Source organism: Gracilinanus agilis, chromosome 4 (assembly GCF_016433145.1).
Source record: "Gracilinanus agilis isolate LMUSP501 chromosome 4, AgileGrace, whole genome shotgun sequence".
Taxonomy (NCBI): Eukaryota; Metazoa; Chordata; class Mammalia; order Didelphimorphia; family Didelphidae; genus Gracilinanus; species Gracilinanus agilis.
This window is the reverse complement of record NC_058133.1, coordinates 237,941,149-237,966,484: the sequence shown is the minus strand read 5'-3', so window position 1 is coordinate 237,966,484 and position 25,336 is coordinate 237,941,149. Positions and strand designations below refer to the sequence as shown.

Below are 25,336 nucleotides of genomic sequence, written 5' to 3'. Positions count from 1 at the left end.
ACTCAATCAATGCCCTTTCCAGATGAAGTCTGAGGTTCCTTCTAGCACTTCCATTTGGGGGAAGATCCAATTTGAAGACCCACAGTGGATCAATCATGAATTAAAAATAAAAAGCATGGATGTAGAGGAATTCTCTGTTGAGGAGAGATGTAATCAAAAAATTTTTTTTGTTTTGGGCAGTAAAATTTTCTAGGAGAGGTATCAGTCCACAATATTTTCTGCTGGGAGAGTTTAAATATTCTCTACTTGTCAGAACAAGATGCAGGAAGAACTAAAATGTTTCTCAAAGGCTAAACCATTCCTAGCCATTTTCTCCCTTGAGGCAAGAAGCATTAAATATGTTCCTGATTGTGTTGACATGGGAAATGGAAACCAAAGGACACTGAATATCCTGCTAGGAAGATCTTTCCTAGGAGGAATGAGAAGTAGGGAAAAGTGACATCATTTCAAGAAGAAATTCACCTAGGGTACAATCTCCCAAGGAAGGAAGCTAGGCTCAATTGTTTTTTTGTTGCTGAAGGACTATAAAAAATCTTAGCATTCTCTAAATTTCTCTGTCTTTGCACGAGGCTCTAGTTGTCCCTAACAATAAATAGTTCTGCTCACAGGAGATATGGAAAGATAAATTATGAAACACAAAAATGTGAGTTATCTTAATTTTTTCAGTAACTAAACCATGATAGTTGACTATAATCCCTTAGCCAGGAACATAGCAAATATTAAGTACAAATATAAATTGGCACATAAATGAAAATATGTGTATGGTCATGCAAATCATGAATGATTAATTTAATATATCTTCTTTCTATTTAGCCTTGTGGCTAACATACTGTAGCCATGAGTTCAGACAATGAAATGGCCGTTTTTGGGGAAGCGGCTCCTTACTTACGAAAGTCTGAAAAGGAACGTATTGAGGCTCAGAACAAGCCTTTTGATGCTAAGACATCAGTCTTTGTGGTGGAACCTAAGGAATCTTTTGTAAAAAGCACCATCCAAAGCCGGGAAGGAGGAAAGGTGACTGTAAAAACGGAAGCTGGAGCGGTAAGTAAAAATCTTACTTCAATGAATTTACATTCAATTTTTTCTGTCTCCTAATCTATATGAATTTGTGCCTTTTCTTCTTTTCAGACACTAACAGTGCGGGAAGATCAAATCTTTCCCATGAACCCTCCCAAATATGACAAGATTGAGGACATGGCCATGATGACTCACTTGCACGAGCCAGCCGTCCTGTATAACCTCAAAGAGCGTTATGCAGCCTGGATGATCTATGTGAGTGTATCTCAAGATATCTGTTGTTTAGAACACATGTTGTTTTAGTCCACTTTCAAATTCTTTCATGAAATTAAGTTGTAAATAAAATTCAAGGAAAGGTCCTACTGTAGAGTTCAAGAAGTTAAGTAGTCTATGATTTGAATTGTGTATGGTCATTTTTTACTGGAGCATAAGGAATAATGGACAAAAAAGAATCTTTAACTGATGATAGAACTTAAATCCAGTGATTCCCAAATCAGATTTTTCCAAATGCTCTATCAATTTATAACTATTCATGATGTTTTGGAAGCTGATAATATCACCCTCATTCCAATCATCACCTCTCCATTAGCTGAAGACAAGAAAGTTTCCTCTGGCTTGCTACAGATCTGAATAGGTAATAATAAATAAAATAAATAATAAAATTAAAAATAAGAGGAGCTGCTAATTGACAATTTAATCAAACATGGAAGTCAATTGAATTTTTTATTCATTTCTAATTAAGGAAACTCACTGTTTACACATGTTTCTCAGTGCCTCAGATAAAGGCATACCTGTTTATCAAATTTGTAGATGACACAGAGCTAACTTGGCTGACAATGAAGACCCAAAAAATTTCAACAGCTAGAGCATTGGAAATGAATCTAAGAAGATAAAATTCAGAAGGAATAAATGTAAAATCTTATATGGATCAATTTTAAAAGTACAAGAAGTGATAGGAATAGCTTGACAACAGATAACTTGGAAAGTATCTAACATTTTAGCCATCTATAAGCTCAAAATGGATCAATAGATTTAGATGAAAACCAAAAAAAGCGAATGAAGTCTTGACCTGTGTTAAGAGAGGCATAGTGTCCAGAACTAGTGAAGTGATAGTCTTATTGTACTCACATTCCTAATCTGAAGTCTTGTGGGGTTTTGAGTTCTAAGGACCAGCTAAAGGAAGAGGGTATATTTAGCCCCAGAAGTGGTGATATACAACAGGGCATAGGACCTGTCTTCTAGTGTTAGAAAGGTTATCATGTGAAAAAAGGGATTAAACTTGGTCCATTTGACCCCAGAGGGCAAAATAAGAAGCAATAAATTAATAAAAGTATTGAAAAGGAAAATTTAGGCTGGATATAAAAAAAACATACTAATGAAGTCATTTAAAAGTGAAATGGAAAAAATGAAGTTATAGAGGTAATGGAGGTTTTTAGAACTAAGATTTGATGATCATAGAAAGGATTCTTATTCACTGGATCATGGATTTAGAGATGGAATGGACTTTTGGGGATATCTAGTCAAAGCCTATGGAGATTAAGTATCTCTTCCAAAGTCACCTACGTAGTAAGAAAAGAATTTTGAACCCAGATCCTCCTATTCAAAATTCAATGTTTTCTTCACTGAGCACCTTTCATGTGTGTTTTGGGCTGGATGATATCTGAGGGTCATTCCAAATTTGAGATTCTGTAATTTTGTGATTTCTAGGAGTAAAAGGGAGAAGCTACATTCACTATATAAGTTTACATTAGAAGGTAATGCCTAAAACTCAGCATCAATCCTTTTGGGCTTAAAACTTGCAAAGTTCCAAAGGAACTCAAAACGTCTTCTCAATTTTTAGCAGGACATTTCAATGAGCAATATTTATTATAGGTTTTTAAACTGTAATTAAGGCACAGTGCTGAAAACTATTAGAATTATAAAGATTTTAAGAAATATTCTCTACTCTGTTAGCTCAAAATATAGTTATAATATTTATACCTTGAAAAGCTCTCCTTTAAAGGGGCTGTCCATTATTTAAAATTGCTATCCATTCCTTCTTTGTACAGACCTACTCGGGCCTCTTCTGCGTCACTGTCAATCCCTACAAGTGGCTGCCAGTGTATAACCCAGAGGTAGTGGCTGCCTACAGGGGCAAAAAGAGGCAGGAGGCTCCTCCCCACATCTTTTCCATCTCTGACAATGCCTATCAGTTCATGTTAACTGGTGAGTGATTCAATGTTTTAAGTACCTATAGAACACTATGATGTCAGTAGATGGCTGAATGAAACATTAATCCACATTCTTCACCATCATCATTTTTATTTCACAAAGAGTGATGATATTAGACTTTTCATGATGAAGCAGAGATTATGGTACAATCAATAGGCCTTATGAAAAGAAAACACATCCTCTGCTGAGAGATGCATCTTATTGCCTACCTACTTCTAAAGGTCATTTTATAAAAACACCACCACAAAAGTTTACAATACTGTTCTTTGTGAGCTATAATTCAGTAATGTTTTTATTTTTATTCATTTGGTTTTTACTTTTTTTTTAATTTTTTCTTTTTTTTTAAATTTTTAAAATTTTATTCCAATTACAAATTTACACAAGTTTTCCAAATTCCATGATTCATGTTATCTCCCTCCTCTCTTTCCTCCACCCTCCCAGAGTTGATTCATCAGTAATATTTTTAAAGGAGACATGCTACTTTTAAGGAAACATGTTACTTTATTTTGAGAAATCAAGTATATTTAAAATTTCTTTATTTTCTCTTTTGCAGATCGGGAGAACCAGTCAATCTTGATCACGTATGTAGACATCATGCTGGGGAGTTGATAATTATATTGCTTAAGTTATTTGAGAACTTGACCATTTCTCTTCTATGGATTTGGCAGTGGAGAATCTGGTGCTGGAAAGACTGTCAACACCAAGCGGGTCATTCAGTACTTTGCAACAATTGCAGTGACTGGGGAAAAGAAGAAAGAAGATTCCGGAAAGATGCAGGTGGGCTTGTAAGCCAATGTAGTGTTAGGTTTTTCTGGTGCTCTTTGGTGTTTGTGTGGAGTTCCTGATATGAAAATGGTTGTATTGTTGTTCTTTTAGGGGACACTAGAAGATCAAATCATCAGTGCTAATCCCCTGTTGGAAGCTTTTGGCAATGCCAAAACTGTGAGAAATGACAACTCATCTCGCTTTGTAAGTCTCTTGGCTTATAATAACTAATAATACTAATAAGCACCAGAAATGTGAAATCTGTAATACGGATCTGGAACTTTTTCTTCAATATCGTCCTTAGTTATATAAATGTGTTCTTCCTACTTCCAATGATGGAACAGCAAAAGCCAATGGGAGTTAATATCTTGATATGGACCAACAAACGAAACTTTCTTTTTGGTTCTACCCCTGGATTCCTATATAACCTCCATAATGTTACAGTATTTATTACCTATGTTTAAATACAAACCTTCCAAATTGGGTATTTTTTTTCTAAAAATGGGAATTTTTCCTACAGTATGAGGATATTTATGGAATTGATTACATATATAATGGTTTTGAGCTATGCAGAGATTAATGCTACACGAAGACAAGATTTATTTATCTTTTTTCTTTTCTAGGGTAAGTTCATCAGGATCCACTTCAGTACCACCGGGAAACTAGCTTCAGCAGACATTGAAACATGTAAGTAATCAAAGCCTACTAATCTTGAAGTAGTTTTCAAATATATCCTTCAAAATTTTTTCTATTTGGTATGTCTATGAATCTTTGTTTAAAAATTAGGTTTTGTACCTCACTTTTAAATTTTGACTAATTGAGTAACTTGGTGGCTCAGTGGATAGAAATACATGCCTAAGAGACAGAAGGTCCTGGGTTCAAATGTGGCCTCAGAGATTTCCTGGCTGTGTACTTAATCCCAGTTGCCTAGCCCTTACTGCTCTTTTGCCTTATAACCAATAACTTAGTATTAATTCTAAGACAGAGGGTAAGGATTTAAAATTTTATTTTTTTACTAATTACAATTTACTTTTCTCTCCAGATCTGCTGGAGAAGTCAAGAGTTACTTTCCAGCTAAAGGCTGAAAGAAGCTACCACATTTTTTATCAGATCACATCAAACAAGAAACCAGAACTAATTGGTAAAGTATTTTGCAATTCCCTTCATTAAATCAAATAACTGAAATGATAAACTTGTTTAGACCAAAGGCCTATCTAGTTTAAGATTCAGTCTCTTCCACAGAGAGAGATGGAGGATCTTCTTACATAAATCTCAATGTGTTTGGGTTGTCTTGGATTGGTCAGTCATCCTTATAATTGCCTCTTGTGGTTCTGGTTATATCAGTTGTGTATATATGTTGGATTCTTTTTATGAGAAAGATAATTCTGTCAATTCTATTTCTTGTTCTTAGAAATGCTTCTGATTACCACCAACCCATATGATTATCCATTTATCAGTCAAGGAGAGATCACAGTTGCGAGCATTAATGACCAAGAGGAGCTGATGGCTACGGATGTAAGTATTTAAGAGCCTGATTCCATACTGGATAGGATTCATTCTACCAAATTAACTAGTCTTTCTCCAACTCTAACAACAAGAAATGGTTCAAGAATGAATATTGTTGTCTTCCTTGTTTTCAGCCTCAAAACAAACCTCACCAAAACAAATAAAAACTCTTAACCCAATAGTGGGGGTCATAGGGTTTACTGAGTACTGTGTTATTGTTTTTGTTTCTGTGGTGCTCCTAATCTCTTTTTTATTGATTTATTTTTTCTATCTTTTAAATCAGTACAAAAATGTTTTTATGATTACTTTTGTAAAATAGTTTGTAGTGTTAGGTCTTCTTCCTTCTCACTTCTCCTCAGATTCTTGACCTTTTATTCCTCCAGATAAATTTTATCATTAATCCTTTGATAATGAAGAAATAAAGATAATGTGGTCATTTTTATTATATTGGCTCAACCTGCAGTTCCATTAGGTTCTTTCTATGCCCACAAAAGTCGTCTATTGGTTAAATTATTTATGATAAACCACTTACATGACCACATGCTCCTTGTATAGACAGTTTAGGTCTGTGTTAAAAGATTTTTAACTAAATAGAAACTGCCAGAGTTTATATTCTATTGATAAAGCATTTGATAACTCCAGTTCACTTCCATGTCATGTTGAAACCCTATACCATAGCTATAGCAGAAGAAGCTATAATAATAACTATTATTATTATTAATATTATTCTATACATTCTATAAAGCATCATGGGGCAATTAGGTGGTATATATATATACATATATATATATACATATAGATAGATAGATAGATAGATAGATAGATAGATAGATAGATAGATAGATAGATAGATAGATAGATAGATATAGGTATATAGATAGAGCTCCAGGCCTGGAGTCATCAAAACTCATGTTCATGAGTTCTAATCTGGCCTCAGACACACAGTAACTATATGACCCTGGGCAAGTCACAACTCTATTTGTTTGTTTCCTCATCTGTAAAATGAGCTGGAGAAAAAAATGTAAGTGGCTTACACTCCAGTATCTTTCCCAAAAAAATTCCAAGTGGGGTTGCAAAGAGTTGGACATGACTAAAAAAGTAGAAAAATAACATAAAGTTTCAGATCTTACTATCTTAAGCTTACTTCTTTGTATATGTTTAAAGGAAGAATACCACCTTGGGATATAGTTATCTACATATATATTATATGTAGCATATATGTAGCATATAATATATATATAGAGAGAGAGAGATATAGATATCTCTATCCCTTATCAAGTTAACCATAAAAAAGTAAATAAACTCATAAATTCATTCAGATCTTAATCTGACATATATCTCATTGATTCTATTGACAGAGTGCAATTGATATTCTGGGCTTCACAGCTGATGAAAAGGTGGCCATTTACAAGCTTACAGGGGCTGTCATGCATTACGGAAACATGAAATTCAAGCAAAAGCAGCGAGAGGAACAAGCTGAGCCAGATGGCACTGAAGGTATTCTCTAGTTTCTTTTGAATTGCTTGATTCATATAACTGAAATAAATATTTTATCTCATATTACCCTTCAGATTATAGAGAAGTACCATAGTATAAGAGCTAATCTTCACTGGTATATATGCATATGTGTACACATATACATATTTTGTAGATACATACATATGTTTATATATTTAAATTTTTTTCTTTCATTTTTGTCCCCTGCAGTTGCTGATAAAGCCGCCTATCTCCAAAGTCTCAATTCTGCAGATTTGCTTAAAGCATTGTGCTATCCTAGGGTGAAAGTTGGCAATGAATATGTCACCAAAGGCCAGACTGTAGAGCAAGTATGTGCCTGATTAATTACAGTGATTCAGCCATTTACTTTCCCCAATAACGACAAGAATTATAATTTTGTACTTTAAGGTGACTAATGCTGTAGGTGCTCTGGCTAAAGCAATGTATGAAAAGATGTTCCTGTGGATGGTCACTCGCATCAACCAACAACTGGACACCAAGCAGCCCAGACAGTATTTCATTGGAGTCTTGGACATTGCTGGATTTGAGATCTTTGATGTGAGTTAGCATCAAGTTGGCTAAGGGAACTCTATACCCTTATCTTGTGATTTTCCCAACTTTGATTTTAACAGAGAGTGATTAAATAATTTCAAGAGATGCTATATTCTACAACTTCCTATATGTTCAAAAGAAAGCTGAGTAAGGTTTGGTTTGCATTTTAATAGAATTCAATACTCTGAATTCAAGATAAGGTTGACATATTTAAAACATCTGAGTGCACTTATAAATGACAAGATATCCCAGAATGGATCTTGGAGAAATATATCAATAGGGAGGTAAGAACTAAGAAATAATTAAGTAATTTTGAGGTCAGAACTATAATCGATATGTGTATTTACACTTTTGCTAGCACATAGATGAAAAGAAAATTATTTCTACCTGGTGAAAATGTGCCTGTTAGACCTTGGTAGCAAATCCATTTAATTTAATACACCAAGCATTTCTTACCATGGACCAAGCACTATTTAGTCACTGGCAATATAATGAAAACCATGAAATAGCCCCTGCCCTTAAGGAATCTGTTGATCGTTTAAAACTCACTGTTTTTTCCTCTCTAATCTCCTTTTACACTTATGTTTTGCCTCAGTCACTGCAGAAATGAAAGGAGGCTACACACTACAATGGAGAAGTCATTTAAAATTTTTTCTTTGTTTTATTGGTCAGCAAGGCCCCCAAAATTTTCATTATCGTGTACTCAGTCTACTAGTGACATGCCTATACTTAACTAGCAAGACTAATCCTTAGAAAACAGATTCAGTATGTACTTGGAGCTGTGCTCAAAGCTATTCTTAGTCACTCAACCTCTCAGAGAACCCAACCACTTTAAAAATATAAATTTCTTACACATTGAGGGATTTGCAATATAGAAGGGAATCTAATACCTGGAGCTCTCTCATGGCAATGAAATCCTAGGCTTGGACCAAATAAATAACTTAAATTGTATTGACTTACTAAATAACTACTTTATAATTTAGAGTACTAGGAATGCAACAAAAGGCTATGATTTTTTTAAAAATCCCTACCTTTTGTCTTAAAATTAATACTATGTCATTTCTAAGACATAAGGGGCAAGCAACTGGGGTTAAGTGATTTGCCCAGGGTCACACAGCTAGAAAGTGTCTGAGGCCAAGTTTATATGCAGCACCTCCCATCTCCAGGCTTGGCACTATAATCATTGAGCTATCTCCAAAGTGATTAATCCAAGAGGAAATACCTTTTTTGTCAATGGGATCTGGAAAAGCTTCATATAGAAAATAATTCTTTATCTGGGCCTCAAAGTCAGCATGAAGCTATTAATAACAATTATTATTATTATCCTCATAATGAAAAAAGAATTCTACCACCATAGAAGGAACAGATGGAGTCCAAATGAAATTAAAACATACCATTCTTCACTTATTTCCTCCATGAATTTTTTCTAAAGTAAGCAATATGTCTCTTGTTTTACAATACTATAAATGGGGAAATATGTATTATATGAAAGTATATAGGCAACCTAGATAATATTACTTGCCTTCTTAAGGAAGGGGAAGGGAATAGGAGGTAGAGGAAAAAAAGAATGAGACATAGATTTTTGAACATAGCTAATGTGAGAATTTGTTTCTCTTGTATAAGGATATTTACTATAATTTATTACATATTTGTAATAAGTCATATGCATTATATTATTGTCATATTACATATTATATTGTTATATATATAAAATAAATACCCATGCTTAAAAAATAGACAACATAAATAATAATAGGTGACATGTATCATGCTTTACATTTTGCAAATTGTCTTGTATATTCCATCTCACTTAGTCCTTTACTATGAGGGTAAGTATTACAGATTATTGCCTCATTTTATCATTGAGGAAAAGCAGTACTGAGAGGTTAGGCTATATGCCCATAGTCACATAGCTAATAAGTATCTAAAATGAAACCAGATTTCTTCTAACTCCAGCTCTCATACTCACTTCACAATATCATGGAATTCCTTCTACATGGTGCTACTTTTCATGAAGTCACAAGAAATAAGTTTAAATTCTGATTTGCACACTTTAAAACTACAAAGCTTTGGACAAAATACCTTAGTGAGCCTCAGCTTCCTCTTTTATGAAATGTGGGTATATCACTATGGATGTCTAAAAGTTCTTTCCAGCTTTAAATCTTACCTCTCTGCAATCTCTCTATTCAGTTCAACAGTCTGGAACAGCTGTGCATCAACTTCACCAATGAGAAATTGCAGCAATTCTTTAACCACCACATGTTTGTGCTGGAGCAGGAGGAGTACAAGAAGGAAGGCATTGAATGGACTTTCATTGACTTTGGGATGGACCTAGCTGCCTGCATTGAGCTCATAGAGAAGGTATGTTTGGATTTTTTGACTTTAAAAATGTCAGGACAACTAGGTGGCTCAGTAGACAGATGGGAGGTCCTAAGTTCAAATCTGACCTCAGATACTTACTAGCTGTGTGACCCTAAGGTAAGGTTTTTTTTTAAGTCATGAAAATCCCATGGTTGAAGATTAAAAAAAAAAATTTATTCCAGATTATACAAAATAAAACAAACATTTCCATATCTAAAGAAAAAGATCATATATAATTGTACACAATGAAATCACAAATCTCCTATATGTTTAGCTTACTGTTCTTCATATCTATATAATTAACCCCATTTACCAGAGTCCTAATCCCTATCATTGGGAAGACCAACATGTATTTATGAATTAAATCTTCTTTTATCTTCTGTTTACTTTCTGGAGGTAACTTTCACAGTTTATTCTTCCAGCATTAATTTTTGTGGCTGTATAGAATTTGAATTTCATTTTAATTTTATAGTCAGAATAAGCCCTATAATCATTATGTATCTACTGCCTTCCCTTCAGCCAATGGGCATCTTCTCTATCCTTGAAGAAGAGTGTATGTTCCCCAAGGCAACAGACACTTCTTTCAAGAACAAGCTCTATGAGCAGCATCTTGGAAAGTCTAGCAACTTCCAGAAACCCAAAGTTGTCAAAGGGAAAGCTGAGGCACATTTCTCTCTGATTCATTATGCTGGTACTGTGGACTACAATATTGCTGGCTGGCTTGACAAGAATAAGGACCCTCTGAATGAAACAGTGGTTGGGCTGTACCAGAAATCCTCAATGAAAACTCTAGCTTACCTCTTTTCTGGGACTCAGACTGCTGAAGCAGGTAATGCTTGAAAGACAGCTCTTAATCATTACTGAATGAAAACTGGAAGTGATCCTGTTTTCCTATGACTTCTTCTTAGCGACTGGCTCTGGAAGTATAGAGAACAACTAGTTGTTCTTTTAGGCCTATGGTTGGTAGGTGCTTTTCTAATGACCCATTCATGAGCTTTTCCAACACTTACTATCACCCTGGTGTTAAGGGGGTAAAGGAAAACATAAAATTTTCTACAGATGGTAGGCTCACATTTGATATATTTTATTCCATGGTCCTAGTAGCAAAATTCCTGCTAATAAGATCAAGAGGACATTGTGGATTCCCCCTCAACCCCATTTCCACTACTCTTCCCTATTCTTTACTTACATTCTGTGGCAAGTGCCAAAAAGCTCCTTAGGTTTCAGGGTATCTGGACAAGGGCATACCAGTATTTATTTTAAGTTCCTTCAAACTCCAAATTTCTAAAATATTTTTCCCCCAAACCCACATCTTTTAAATCTTGGGCAGTTGAAGCAGGCAATTTAGTCAAGTCAAAAACTAATACTTGCTTCTCAGTATCTCTATCAGCAATTTTTAAAAGCAATATTTCCACATTTTTCTCCCCTTTTGATATAGGACAATGATTTCATCAGTGAGAAGTTCCTGATATGTGAATGTAACTAATAACTCCCTTGGAGAGATTTACCTGAGGGAATAAGTTTAATTGATTTGGTCAGGCTAATAGTATGTGTCAGAGGAAAGATGTGAATCTTTGTTCTCCTGACTCTTGATTTCTTCAATTCACTATGCCACACTTCTTTTCAACAGCTTTCCTAAGTATACATGCTGAAATTTTACATCTGTGCTAACAGTGTATTTAACACTTCATTTAGTAAAGGTATATTTTAAATTAGTAGTGTATTTTTTGCAAAATTCTACCTTTGCAGAGAAGGACCAAGAATCCATTTGATAAGGGTGAGAAAGAAGGTAAGAAATAACGAGGAACATGACTATCTTAAAACTACTAAATTGCATACTTTCTTTTTTCTTCAGAGGCTAGTGGTGGAGCTGCCAAGAAAGGTGCTAAGAAGAAGGGCTCTTCTTTCCAGACAGTATCAGCTCTTTTCAGGGTAAGGCAGGAACTCTATTTGAGGTTTTCTAGGACCCGGTACTAGGTATTAATTTGATCCCAGATCTTAAAAAATTAGTCCTCAAATTATTTGGATAAGGTCTGACTTTAATCAATAAGGGACACCTTTCCTCCCCATCACCCTTTCCACTACAACGCCTTGGTTTTACCTCAGTATGAAAGACTTTAAATTGCCTAGAATCATTTTTATCTTTCAAGTTATGCTAGAGGAAGGAACCAATTTTTTCAGAAAGCTTTCTAACATGCTACATTCCACAATCTCATTTATACAATCAGTGATACATAGTCAAGATCTAAAACAAGTCATAGAAACTATCGAATATAAAGCAGGTGGCCTAAACGAAACTTAATGGAGCCTGCATCTCCTCTGTGCCCATAATTCTTTATTATCCATGGTCATTTTGCTCATCCTGTAGATAATATGAGTGTTTTGGAAGCTAGCCCATGTAGTAAGGAAATCTTTGTTGTCAGGAAACCCTGGGAATTCAATGTTGGCAAATGCAAATCTTTTCTTAGAGTGATATGAAATTTAGTAGAATGAAAAATGGATTTGTAGCAGGGGAGAGGGAGGAATGGGATAGTGGGGAAGTAAGTGCCTAAAAGGAATGAAATTTTATGAGCTGATTATCATTCAGTGTTAAAGGAGTTTTGAAAATTCTCTTTGAGAATTTGTATGGGTATTTCTGATCAGTAGTAAAAGAGCTGTCTGTTCTGTAGGGAAAATGGCAGCTTCTGAAAGATGATTTTCTTCAAAGTTCAGCTCAAGTCCCACCTCTTACATGATGCATTTTCTGGAAATTATCTTGTATTCATTTTGTCTACACTTACTTGTATATAAGTTGACTTTCCTGATAATTGTAAGTTCATTGAGGGCAATGTCTGATTTTATTTTTGTTTTTGAATTCTTAAAACCTAGCACAGTGGTAGGTGCTAAATAAATGCTTGTGAATTGATTTTTAAATTACCTAAAAATATGGCATTTCAATAATAGTTTCTTATGCTGGTTTTTTATAGTAATGTTAAGTATTAGTACTTTTCACATTTTTCATGAGTCTTCTTATGTGGTCTCATAGGAGAATTTAAACAAGCTGATGACCAACCTGCGAAGCACTCACCCTCATTTTGTACGATGTATCATTCCTAATGAAACCAAAACTCCTGGTAAGAGAGTTTCAGATTAAAATGCACAGTAAGCTCTTTATTTTGCAATATGGTAATCACATGAATTTTAATTGTTTCAGGTGCTATGGAACATGAACTTGTACTGCACCAGCTGAGGTGTAATGGTGTGCTAGAAGGCATCAGAATTTGCCGAAAAGGATTCCCAAGCCGAATCCTGTATGCTGACTTCAAACAGAGGTCAGTCTCTCTACATTTATTTTGCTAGAATTTATATTATTTCTTTTAAGGTTTTAGGTTATATATTTGTATATATATTTAGGTTTATAATATTAAACCTTTTAAGGTTTGCAAAATTTTATACAGATATTGTTCTATCTTGTCCTTATAATAACCCTCACCTAAGGATGTTGGTCTTCTGAAAGTTTAATATAATATCATAAATATTTCTGAACTCTTTAGCGCTCATTGCAAAAATGAAAACAAAAAACAAAAATTATGATTTTGAAAATAGCTTAAAAATTTATGTTCAGCTTTTTAAGCATTTTATAGAATCTGTACTGGACTCACTAATATAATTAGACAATTAAGCAATGGATATTTGTTGAGTATTTGATATATGCAAATCTCTGATGTAGAGGGGCTGTGGGAAATGAAGCCAGAAAGCCAAGCTGAGGAAACATTGTAAGGAACTTAAATGCCAGAGAGGATATCCAAGAAAAAAATGTCCAGAAGGCAGCTGGAAGTCTAAAGTCACAGAATGGGAAAGGAATTGAGACTAGAGATGGAAATATGGGACTCTTCTTTCAATAGATGAATATTTTTATCAGTCATTCTAACTTTAGTGTGAATGGCCATAAGTTCCTTTCCTTAAAGCAGGTTTGATAGAACAGAATGATAAGGAAGAGATCATGAGGGCACACAATACTTGATAGTGGAAAGAGAACGATGGATTTGGGGAAGAAAAAAAGAAGGAATGGGGGGGTGTCTGTTTTAAAACTTTGACTTGGGCTGGTGCTATGGGGCTAGGTTGATTATCCTGATAAATAAAGTTGTTCCATTTCACCAAGAATAGATATAGTAATATGGGAGAATGCAGTGTTTCTTTATGGGCCTTATTATTTTTAGTTACTATCAATAAATCATCAGAAAAGTCACTTATATAACATTTATTCTATCTCAATAGATACAAGGTTTTAAATGCAAGTGCTATTCCTGAAGGACAATACATTGATAGCAAGAAGGCTTCAGAGAAACTTCTGGCATCTATTGATATTGACCATACCCAGTATAAATTTGGTCATACAAAGGTAATAACCCTTAACCAAATCCTTCCCATTTGTACTTCCTATAGAATGAAATCAATGATCCGTAATCTCTCACCTATGCAGGTTTTTTTCAAAGCTGGTCTTTTGGGTCTCCTGGAAGAGATGAGAGATGATAAGTTAGCACAGCTTATTACCAGAACTCAAGCCATGTGCCGGGGTTTCTTAGCAAGAGTAGAGTACCAGAAGATGGTGGAAAGAAGGTATAAATCCAAATAGAGTGCGACTTCAAAATTGTTTCATTGAGACCAAGTAGTTATCTTGTGTGTAAAGTTTCTTTTCATCACTGTCTAACTAAGTGGACATTAATTTGTTAATAGAGAATCTGTTTTCTGCATCCAATACAATATTCGAGCCTTCATGAATGTTAAGCATTGGCCTTGGATGAAACTGTTTTTTAAGATCAAACCTTTACTCAAGAGTGCTGAGACTGAAAAGGAGATGGCCACTATGAAAGAAGAATTTCAGAAAACTAAAGATGAACTTGCCAAATCTGAAGCTAAAAGGAAAGAATTGGAAGAAAAAATGGTATCCATGCTGAAAGAGAAAAATGATCTGCAACTCCAAGTTCAATCTGTAAGTAACATCTCTTCTTTCTCTCTGTGATGGTTATAGAATTATATATATTATGTTATAGATGGGCATGTTATTTTCCCCATTATTTATCTAATATTAAATTAATATTTATAAATTTAATTCCTAATCTCTGGTAGAATATAGGCAGGGGTTATATAAATTTTAATTTCTGTATCTTTAGCATATAATAGTGCTTAGGACATAGTAGGATCTCAAAAATACATGTTGAATTGAGTCTATTCCTAAGGCCAAGTCTGACCCCCTGCTTCTCATATTATAGGTCCCACATAAATATTAGTTGAATGATTGAATGAATGACATATATTGAATTTTGATTGCTTATTATATCAAATCCAAACTCTTCTATCTTGTTTTCAAGATCCTCCATTATCTGACCTTCCTCCTTTAACTTTGCTAGTTTTGGTTTTCCTTTTTATTCAAGGAAGCTGAAAGTTTGGCTGATGCAGAGGAAAGATGTGACCAGCTAATTAAAACTAAAATCCAACTTGAAGCTAAAATCAAAGAGGTGACTGAAAGGGCTGAGGATGAGGAGGAGATCAATGCTGAACTGACAGCAAAGAAGAGAAAACTGGAAGATGAATGTTCAGAACTCAAGAAAGATATTGATGATCTTGAGTTGACACTGGCCAAAGTGGAAAAGGAGAAACATGCTACTGAGAATAAGGTATGAATCTCACCATTATGAAACAGATTTTAAGAGTCTTAGGAAAGCATATACTTACATTTGATAGAGAATAAATGCAATACTGAGTGAATAATAATATATTTAATGAAAACAAATTTCACTCACAAAGGTGAAAAACCTCACAGAAGAGATGGCAGGACTGGATGAAACCATTGCTAAGCTCACTAAAGAAAAGAAAGCCCTCCAAGAGGCCCACCAGCAAACCCTGGATGATCTGCAGGCAGAAGAGGACAAAGTCAATACATTGACCAAAGCTAAAATCAAACTAGAACAGCAAGTGGATGATGTAAGCCTGAAATTTCAAAAGAGATACAATTCTTTTATGATAATTCATTAGAAATTGTATTCCTCTAAGAAGTTCATTTGTAATACTGTGAACTTTTAGCTTGAAGGGTCCCTGGAACAAGAAAAGAAGATTCGCATGGACCTGGAGAGAGCAAAGAGAAAACTGGAAGGTGACCTAAAGCTGGCCCAAGAATCAATCATGGATCTTGAAAATGAGAAACAACAGCTCGATGAAAAATTTAAAAAGTAAGTAGAGGAGAGTTATTTGTGAAATTAACTATAGATTTTGAGGAACACGAAAATGTCTCCTTTTATTTTCTAAAAAAAGGAAGGAATTTGAAATCAGCAACCTGCAAAGCAAAATTGAAGATGAACAAGTACTAGGTGTTCAATTGCAGAAGAAGATCAAGGAGTTGCAGGTAAAGTCGTCTCTACCCTGGATTTCAGTCCTCAGAGAATAAGCCACTGACAGAAAGGGGCTTATGGGTGTGTTTTCTCCTATTCCCAGGCCCGAATTGAAGAACTGGAGGAGGAAATTGAGGCAGAACGTGCCTCTCGGGCCAAAGCTGAGAAGCAGCGATCTGATCTCTCCAGGGAACTTGAGGAGATCAGTGAGCGCCTGGAAGAAGCTGGTGGAGCAACTTCAGCTCAAATTGAGATGAACAAGAAGCGAGAGGCTGAATTCCAGAAGATGCGTCGGGACCTTGAAGAGGCCACCCTGCAGCATGAAGCCACAGCAGCCACTCTGAGGAAGAAGCATGCAGATAGTGTGGCTGAACTTGGGGAACAAATCGACAACCTGCAGAGGGTCAAACAGAAACTGGAGAAGGAGAAGAGTGAAATGAAGATGGAGATTGATGACCTTGCTAGCAATGTAGAAACTATTTCTAAAGCAAAGGTACTGTGAATCATAGTAAATAATCAGATTTCTAAATTGTAATATGCAGAAGTGATGAAATATCTGTAAATATAGGTCTTCAAATGTGTCTTAGGTCTTTGCTTATATATCTTTGCCATTTGGAAGATAAGAAACTTTCTAGGCAGGTTTGAATAATAAAATAAATCAGTGTGCTTATTGTCTATAAGGGCAGGTATTTCATTTTTGGTTCTGTATCCCTGGTGTTTAGCACAAAGTAGGTATCTTGTAAATGTTTTTTGATAGATTGTTAAATCTAAGTTTTGAACTAATTACAAAATTATAGAAATGTCCTTTTACAAAATTCAAGATGGTAAGAGAAATACTCTTTTCTGATGGAATCTTTGTTTCTATTTTAAAGGTATATGTAGATAAATAGATAAATAGATAGATAGATAGATAGATAGATAGATAGATAGATAGTAGATAGACGTATATGTAAGTAAATAACTCTGGCATCATGTTTTAAAATGTTATATTTTTTGTGTCATCCTTTTTACATGTAGGGCAACCTTGAAAAAATGTGCCGCACCCTGGAGGATCAAGTAAGTGAGCTTAAATCAAAAGAAGAGGAGCAGCAGCGACTAATCAATGATCTGACAACTCAAAGGGGGCGCTTACAAACTGAATCTGGTAAATTGCTTTCCCCAATGTGTGTCAATGTGAATAAAACAGAGATTTTGCAAATAGTAAGCAGAGCAATCTGCCAGCCCAACTGAAAAGGTCTGAGACAACCTAAAAAACACTGTTTCAAAGTGGACAAAACTATACCACAATGATTTGGGCTAGTCCTAGAAGGTGCTTAAATACTGGACCTCTTCTGAATCACTTGGAGATTTGAGTACAGTTCAGAATAGATCTAATGATTCTCAGTTTAGATTAGTTCTCTTTGTTCAACCCTGGATTAAGTTATATAAGTCTAAACCCTTAAAATGGAACAAACACAGATTTCCATATGTCCACTAATTTGCAGAAAATTAAAAATTAGTGCATCTGGCCCTATCCTAGTTCAGATTTACATGTTTTGGAGCATATCACATCACTTCAAAAGGATAAAGAGTTTAGAGAAGAAGGATATAATGCAATTATATTTCTCACTCAATTTAATTCATATTAGCTCCCATTGTACTATATAGAAATCTGATAAAGAATATGTGGATTTCAATACAGAAAAATATCATCCTACCAAGGTAATCCAATTAGATTGGAGAGGAAATTATTGTTAAGATTAATTCCCAACAAAACTCTTAAAAACACATGAAATGAACTTCCAAGATTGTCTTTCGATTCAGTACTATTAGTAATTTTCTTTTTTTGTGTATTTGAGCATCTGTGTAAGTACACATCTATATATATGTTTATGTACACATGGGTTTATTACAGGTGAATATTCACGTCAGCTGGATGAAAAAGATGCTTTAGTTTCTCAGTTGTCAAGAGGAAAACAAGCATTTACACAACAGATTGAAGAACTAAAAAGGCAACTTGAAGAAGAGACCAAGGTAATTTCTATGCCAAAACTTTTCCCCTCACTTTATGACAAAAATTACTTCCAGTATTTTCTTGCCATGTATATGGCAATATAATATAATATCACAAAATTAATTTAGATATTTATTCATAGGCCAAAAATGCACTGGCCCATGCCCTTCAGTCATCCCGCCATGACTGTGACTTATTAAGGGAACAGTATGAAGAAGAACAAGAATCCAAAGCTGAACTGCAGAGAGCACTGTCCAAGGCCAACAGTGAGGTTGCGCAATGGAGAACCAAATATGAGACAGATGCCATTCAGCGCACAGAGGAACTAGAAGAGGCCAAGTATGTACAAAAATCTCTTAGAGGAATAAAAAACTATACATATTAAATGGGAGAGAAATAATTGAATTCTGAATAGATTCTAGATGGATTCTAAAAGAAGTAAAGTAAGTATGCATTAGAGTGGAACTGAGTGAACATAGATGGTTAAATAAAATAATACTTCTAACACTGGAACAAATGAAAGAAACTCATATAACAAAATCCTTTTGCCATATGTACACATGTATGTGTACATGTATATTGTAACATATATCATACATCATGGATTGCTCTCAAAGGGTGTATGGTGTGTGTGTGTCTTTGGGTGGTTTGGGGAGTGTTCTACAAAACTCAGCAATCCTGAAAGGCTTTCTATGGGAACAATATTGTTTTTGTTATTCTAGGTTTATGATTCATTGGTGTGGGAATTCAAAATATGGAAACTTTTCTCATTGATCCAGATCAATGGCTTTTCTTTTTGGATAAATTTACAAACCTGGGGCCATAAGAGGATGAGTAATTTGCCCAGAATAATACATGTAATAGTTGTCAGAGTCAGGTCTCAAACCCAGGCCTTTTTGCCTTAAAGATTGAACTTTTATCCACATTGACACATTTTCTTTCTGAGTTGAAATGGATTTATATAAATATACATAGGCATATATGTCTACCCTTCAAGAAGTTCAAGATGTTCACTTTATACCAAATTCTACTTGCCTTCTTTAATGACCGGTATTTTAATGAAGTTCTATCAACTTTCCTTTTGATAATTTTTATTCTTATTTAAGTTATTCATCTCTTGAAACATATATCTTCAGGAAGAAGCTGGCCCAGCGTCTACAGGATGCTGAGGAACATGTAGAAGCTGTGAATGCCAAATGTGCTTCCCTTGAAAAGACCAAACAACGACTACAAAATGAAGTAGAGGACCTGATGCTTGATGTGGAGAGGACAAATGCAGCCTGTGCAGCTCTGGATAAAAAACAAAGGAATTTTGATAAAGTATCTCATTGCTATTTTGTAATGATTTTTGTGTCCTTCAATTTTCTTCATTACTCTATTTACAGAAGACTGCTTTTTGTTCTTCAGGTTTTGGCAGAATGGAAACAGAAATATGAGGAAACTCATGCTGAGCTGGAGGCTTCCCAGAAAGAGTCTCGTTCCCTCAGCACAGAGCTATTCAAGATGAAAAATGCTTATGAGGAATCTTTAGACCACCTGGAAACCCTGAAACGAGAGAACAAGAACTTGCAACGTGAGTTGTTTCATTTGCTCTATGGTGACTTGGAAGACTCTTCTATTTTTTCACCTTTCTGATACTTTTGATTTCTTTACCTGAAAATTGTCTATTCATGTCTCTTGCCCATTTATCAATTGGGGAGTGGCTTGATTTTTTATACAATTGATTTAACTCCTTGTATATTTGAGTAATTAGACCCCTGTCAGAGTTTTTTGTTATAAAGATTTTTTCCCAATTTGTTGTTTCCCTTCTGATTTTGGCTGCATTGTTTTTGTTTGTACAAAAGCCTTTTAGTTTAATATAATCAAAACCATTTAATTTACATTTTGTAATTTTCTCTAACTCTTGCTTGGTTTTAAAATCTTTCCTTTCCCAGAGATCTGACAAGTATACTATTCTGTGTTGCTCACTTAACTTATTTATAGTTTCCCTCTTTATATTCAAGTCATTCACTCATTGTTTTCCAAATTTCCCAGCAGTTTTTGTCAAATAATGGATTCATGTCCCAAAAGTTGGGCTCTTTGGGTTTATCATACACTGTCTTGCTGATGTCATTTACCCCAAGTCTATTCCACTGATCCTCCCTTCTGTCTCTAAGCCAGTACCATATTGTTTTGATGACTGCTGCTTTATAGTATAGTTTAATATCTGGTACTGCTAGGCCCCCTTCCTTCGCATTTTTTTTCATTATTTCCCTTGATATTATTGATCTTTTGTTATTCCAAATGAACTTTGTTATAGTTTTTCCTAATTTAGTAAAGAAGTTTTTTGGTAGTTTGATAGGTATGATGCTGAATAGGTAAATTAATTTGGGTAGAATGGTCATTTTTATTATGTTAGCTCGTCCTACCCATGAGCAATCAATGGTTTTCCAATTGTTTAGATCTAGTTTTATTTGTTTGGAAAGTGTTTTGTAGTTGTTTTCGTATAACTACTGTGTTGGTTTTGGTAGATAGATTCCTAAGTATTTTATATTGCTTAGGGTGATTTTAAATGGTGTTTCTCTTTCTACCTCTTGCTGCTCTAATGTGTTGGAAATATATAGAAATGCTGATGATTTATGTGCATTTATTTTGTATCCTGCAATCCATTCATCCATAGAGGAGATTTCTGACCTGACTGAGCAGATTGCTGAGGGAGGCAAACGTATCCATGAGCTGGAGAAAATAAAGAAACAAATTGAGCAAGAAAAGTGTGAACTCCAGGCTGCTTTGGAGGAAGCTGAGGTACATAGATCATTGTAGACTAATCCATTCAGGACCTGTGTTAGGCTTGATGTTGAGTAGTTATGGAATGAATGACTTAAAGAAAGATTGAGTGTAAACATTTTACTTTAGTTCTGGAGGAAACTAAAATAAACAACTTTATTGTTGTCTTTCATGAAGGCTTCTCTTGAACATGAAGAAGGGAAAATCCTGCGCATCCAACTTGAGTTGAATCAAGTGAAGTCTGAAATTGACAGGAAAATTGCTGAAAAAGATGAAGAAATTGATCAACTGAAAAGAAACCACATCCGTGTTGTAGAGTCAATGCAGAGCACACTGGATGCTGAGATCAGAAGCAGGAATGATGCCATCAGGATAAAGAAGAAGATGGAAGGAGATCTGAATGAAATGGAAATCCAGCTGAACCATGCCAACAGAATGGCTGCAGAGGCCCTAAGGAACTACAGAAATACCCAAGGAATACTTAAGGTAAATGGAGCCAATCATTTCACTCTCCCTGAAAGGCTGGTTTTGGCTGAGCCCTTCAGAACATGAGGTAGAACTGTTTTTGTTTGCCATACCCAGGACACCCAGATCCACCTGGATGATGCTCTCCGAGGCCAGGAGGACCTGAAAGAGCAGCTGGCAATGGTTGAGCGCAGAGCCAACCTATTGCAGGCTGAGATTGAGGAGCTGCGGGCAACTCTGGAACAGACAGAGAGGAGCAGGAAGATAGCAGAACAAGAGCTTCTGGATGCCAGTGAGCGTGTGCAACTCCTACACACCCAGGTGACCATAATTACAAAAATAATCTATTGGGAAAATGCAAAAAAGGAAAAATTCATATTAGATTCTGTTGAAATATATTTTTGTATTTGTCAGAACTCTATTAAGGGGTTTTTTATAGGGCAAAAAGTTAAAAAAAGATTTAGCATTTGTATCTGTCCTTTTAATTGGGAATGATTTCCACATTTTTATTAATGATACTATCATCTTTCTAATCATATTGGCTCCACATCTTGGTATCATTTTTTTTCTCTTTCCTCTGCTTCATACCTGTCAAAATCTCACCCATCCTTCAAAGCCTACTCAAATCCACCTTCTTCTTAAGTCTTTCTATTTTCTTTAACTGAATGTTATCCCTTTTTCCTCTCTAACCATGTAGCATTTTGTATATCAATTATTACACTTGATTCTATTCAGCTTTGTCTTATATACTATAAAAATATATAAACTAGAATATAAATTCCATGATGAGAGGACCTGTCTTCTAATCATCTTTTTCATACCCATAGTGGCCTAGTCACATAAATATTTATTGAATTGAATCAAATCCTTTCAATGAATGTCTATTCATCTTTAATCCTGAAGAATTAACAGTAAAAATAATATTGGAGAGGGCAGCTGGGTAGCTCAGTGGATTGAGAGCCAGGCCTAGAGACGGGAGGTCCTAGGTTCAAATCCGGCCTCAGACACTTCCCAGCTGTGTGACCCTGGGCAAGTCACTTGACCCCCATTGCCTACCCTTACTACTCTTCCACCTATAAGCCAATACACAGAAGTTAAGGGTTTAAAATAAAAAAAAAATAATATTGGACATTACAACATAAAAAAAAATTAGACATGTAGTCTCTGGGAGGTGGCATTTCACAGTGGATAGATGGCCAACCTTGGAGTCAGAAAGACTTGACATTGGCACTGAATCATATGACCCTGGGCAAAGGCACTTCACCTTCTCAGCAACTCCACACAATGCTTCAACATTATAAGTTACTGCTGATTTAATAATTTGCATGAGTTTTGAGAGTTTCATTTTGAAAAATTCTTTACTCTTGAGAAATTCTTCACACTGATGAAATCACAGGTTTAGATCTCCTTCCTGATCTCCTCACAAAGATTATGATCTCATATAGTCATTGGGAAAGAAGGACAAAGATCATTTGTTTTCATTTTTTTATCCAGAATACCAGTCTGATCAACACCAAGAAGAAGCTGGAAACAGACATTTCCCAAATCCAGGGTGAGATGGAAGACATGGTTCAGGAAGCCCGGAATGCAGAAGAGAAGGCCAAGAAGGCTATCACTGATGTGAGAAGAAAACACATTGATTTCCTTCCTTGATATATTTATATGACTATCTAACATTTATAGTTTTATTGCTTTCTTTGCTAACCAGGCAGCCATGATGGCTGAGGAGCTGAAGAAGGAGCAGGACACCAGCGCCCACCTGGAGAGGATGAAGAAGAACATGGAACAAACAGTGAAGGACTTACAGCACCGCCTGGATGAGGCTGAGCAGCTGGCTCTGAAGGGAGGAAAGAAGCAGATACAGAAACTGGAGGCCAGAGTACGTATCCTAAATATTTGTGCTGTGCATCTTGTCCAATTGGTAATCACCAATAGTAAAGATCTTAATACAAATCTAATATTTTATGTTAGGTTCGTGAGCTTGAAGGGGAGGTTGAAAGTGAACAGAAACGTAACGTTGACACTGTGAAGAGTCTACGCAAACATGAGAGAAGAGTGAAGGAGCTCACTTACCAGGTAAGGGGAATGATCTGTCCTGGTTAATTACCTGGAACAAGCAAAAGAAAGTGAGGTGTGATTAATAGGAGATTTGAAGTTAGGATTTAGGTTCATATCTTCCCTCTGTCACTTACTACCTCTGTGACCTTATACAATTAATTCTGGTCTTTAGTTTCCCCTTTGGTTAAATGGGGGGTTAGACTTGATGTCCCTAAGATCTCTTCAAGTCTTACATTTATGATGCTTTTTAGTATCTGCATCAAATTAATGTTGTTATCAGCAAAGAGATACCAATCATTTATCTTTAATTGTTCCCTACCTATCTACAATTTTTCAGACTGAAGAGGACCGTAAGAATGTTCTCAGACTTCAGGACTTAGTGGATAAACTCCAGGCGAAAGTGAAATCTTACAAGAGACAAGCTGAGGAGGCTGTAAGTGTCTACAAGAAAGGAGAAAAGATAATTCTCAGAGCTAAAAATCCTAATAAAATTTATATCATTTCTGGTGTCCTATGAACATGCCCCCAAACTCTAGACATTAACATGCAATTTTTAAAAATCCCTCAAAATACTATTATCTTTAAAAATAAAATAATATTCAATAATCCCTTTCCATTTATCCAAGATTCTTTCCTAAGTTCCAAAGTAAATGGAGCTTCTTTTTTCCAGGAAAAAGCTAGGTGATCTTTGTTATATATTTAAAAATTGGGGGTAACAGCATTGATTCTGGGGTCACAGAGTTTGGGTTCATATTTTATCTCTGAATCTTACAACTTGTGGAACCATGGGCAAGTCTCTTAATCTCCCTAGGCCTTAGTTTCCTCATCTGTAAAATGAAGGGATCGAACTAGACGGCTCCTGAAATTCCTTTTAGTTTTACTTTTGTGATCCTATAACATGCCTGATGCTATTATAGCTCTTCATTGATTTAAGAGCAGAATATAGTTGCTATTGTCTAATTATAAAGGTACTACACACAAGAAATGACCATAAGTTATCCCTTGAAAGTTCCATAGTGTATAGAGCTTAAGATTTGTTTTCTCTTAGTTTCTTGAGTAAATTATTTTCTGTGATGCTCAGGTGTTTTGATATGCAAATATTTATGATAAAACAACCAGGCCTAGAGACTGGAGGTCCTAGGTTCAAATCTGGCCTCAGACACTTCCTATCTATGTGACCCTGGGCAAGTCAATTAACCCCCATTGCCTAGCCCTTACCATTCTTCTGCCTTGGAACCAGTACATAGTATTGATTCTAAGACAGAAGGTAAGGGTTTAATAAAAAAAAAAAAAAGAAAAGAAAAGAAAAAGAAAAAAGAAAATCTTAAATTACGAAGTAAATTCTAAAGGTAAGAAAACATCTTCAGAATTGGTCAAATTACTTGTAATGTTTTCAGTAAGATATTTTAAAGAGCAAGATTAGGGCCTTTCCCATGTAGGTCCAAAAACATGTATTCTTTGTTACTGAAAAGTCCCTTCCTTTCATCAGGAGGAACAGTCCAACACAAATCTCTCCAAATTCCGCAAGATCCAGCATGAACTGGAGGAGGCTGAGGAACGGGCTGACATTGCTGAGTCCCAGGTCAATAAACTTCGGGTAAAGAGCCGAGAAGTTCACACGAAGATTGTAAGTGAAGAATAGATCCATCCTGGTGCTGCAAGGTGACTGAAGAAATACACAAAATGTGAAATTCTTGGTCACTTTACCCTATGATTATTGTTGATCCTGCCTTTCATGTTAAGAAAATAAAAATTGTAGGATATTTTGCAAAGAAAA

At 35.3% G+C, this 25,336-nt stretch overlaps 1 protein-coding gene across 2 annotated transcripts; it reads left to right on the top strand.

Annotated features, from left to right (window-relative positions):
• Positions 1-822: 822 nt before the first annotated feature.
• On the top strand, positions 823-25,336 carry LOC123247511 (myosin-2). 2 transcript variants are annotated; one of them, XM_044676423.1, is made up of 38 exons: positions 823-1,041; positions 1,129-1,272; positions 3,066-3,222; positions 3,782-3,809; positions 3,897-4,005; positions 4,105-4,197; positions 4,617-4,680; positions 5,036-5,134; positions 5,405-5,508; positions 6,858-6,996; positions 7,207-7,325; positions 7,405-7,554; positions 9,739-9,909; positions 10,429-10,734; positions 11,767-11,841; positions 12,935-13,022; positions 13,103-13,220; positions 14,167-14,290; positions 14,372-14,508; positions 14,626-14,881; positions 15,324-15,566; positions 15,697-15,873; positions 15,973-16,118; positions 16,201-16,291; positions 16,381-16,770; positions 17,295-17,421; positions 18,172-18,290; positions 18,413-18,609; positions 19,407-19,590; positions 19,678-19,843; positions 20,930-21,054; positions 21,214-21,522; positions 21,619-21,822; positions 22,996-23,121; positions 23,210-23,380; positions 23,473-23,577; positions 23,897-23,992; positions 25,049-25,336. In XM_044676423.1, exons 1-38 carry the CDS (start codon positions 838-840, stop codon positions 25,199-25,201), a joined length of 5,814 nt encoding a protein of 1,937 aa, XP_044532358.1. In that variant the 5' UTR covers positions 823-837; the 3' UTR covers positions 25,202-25,336. The 2 variants fall into 2 exon arrangements, with proteins under 2 accessions (XP_044532358.1, XP_044532357.1); XM_044676422.1 differs by having other exon boundaries at positions 10,429-10,738; positions 11,765-11,841.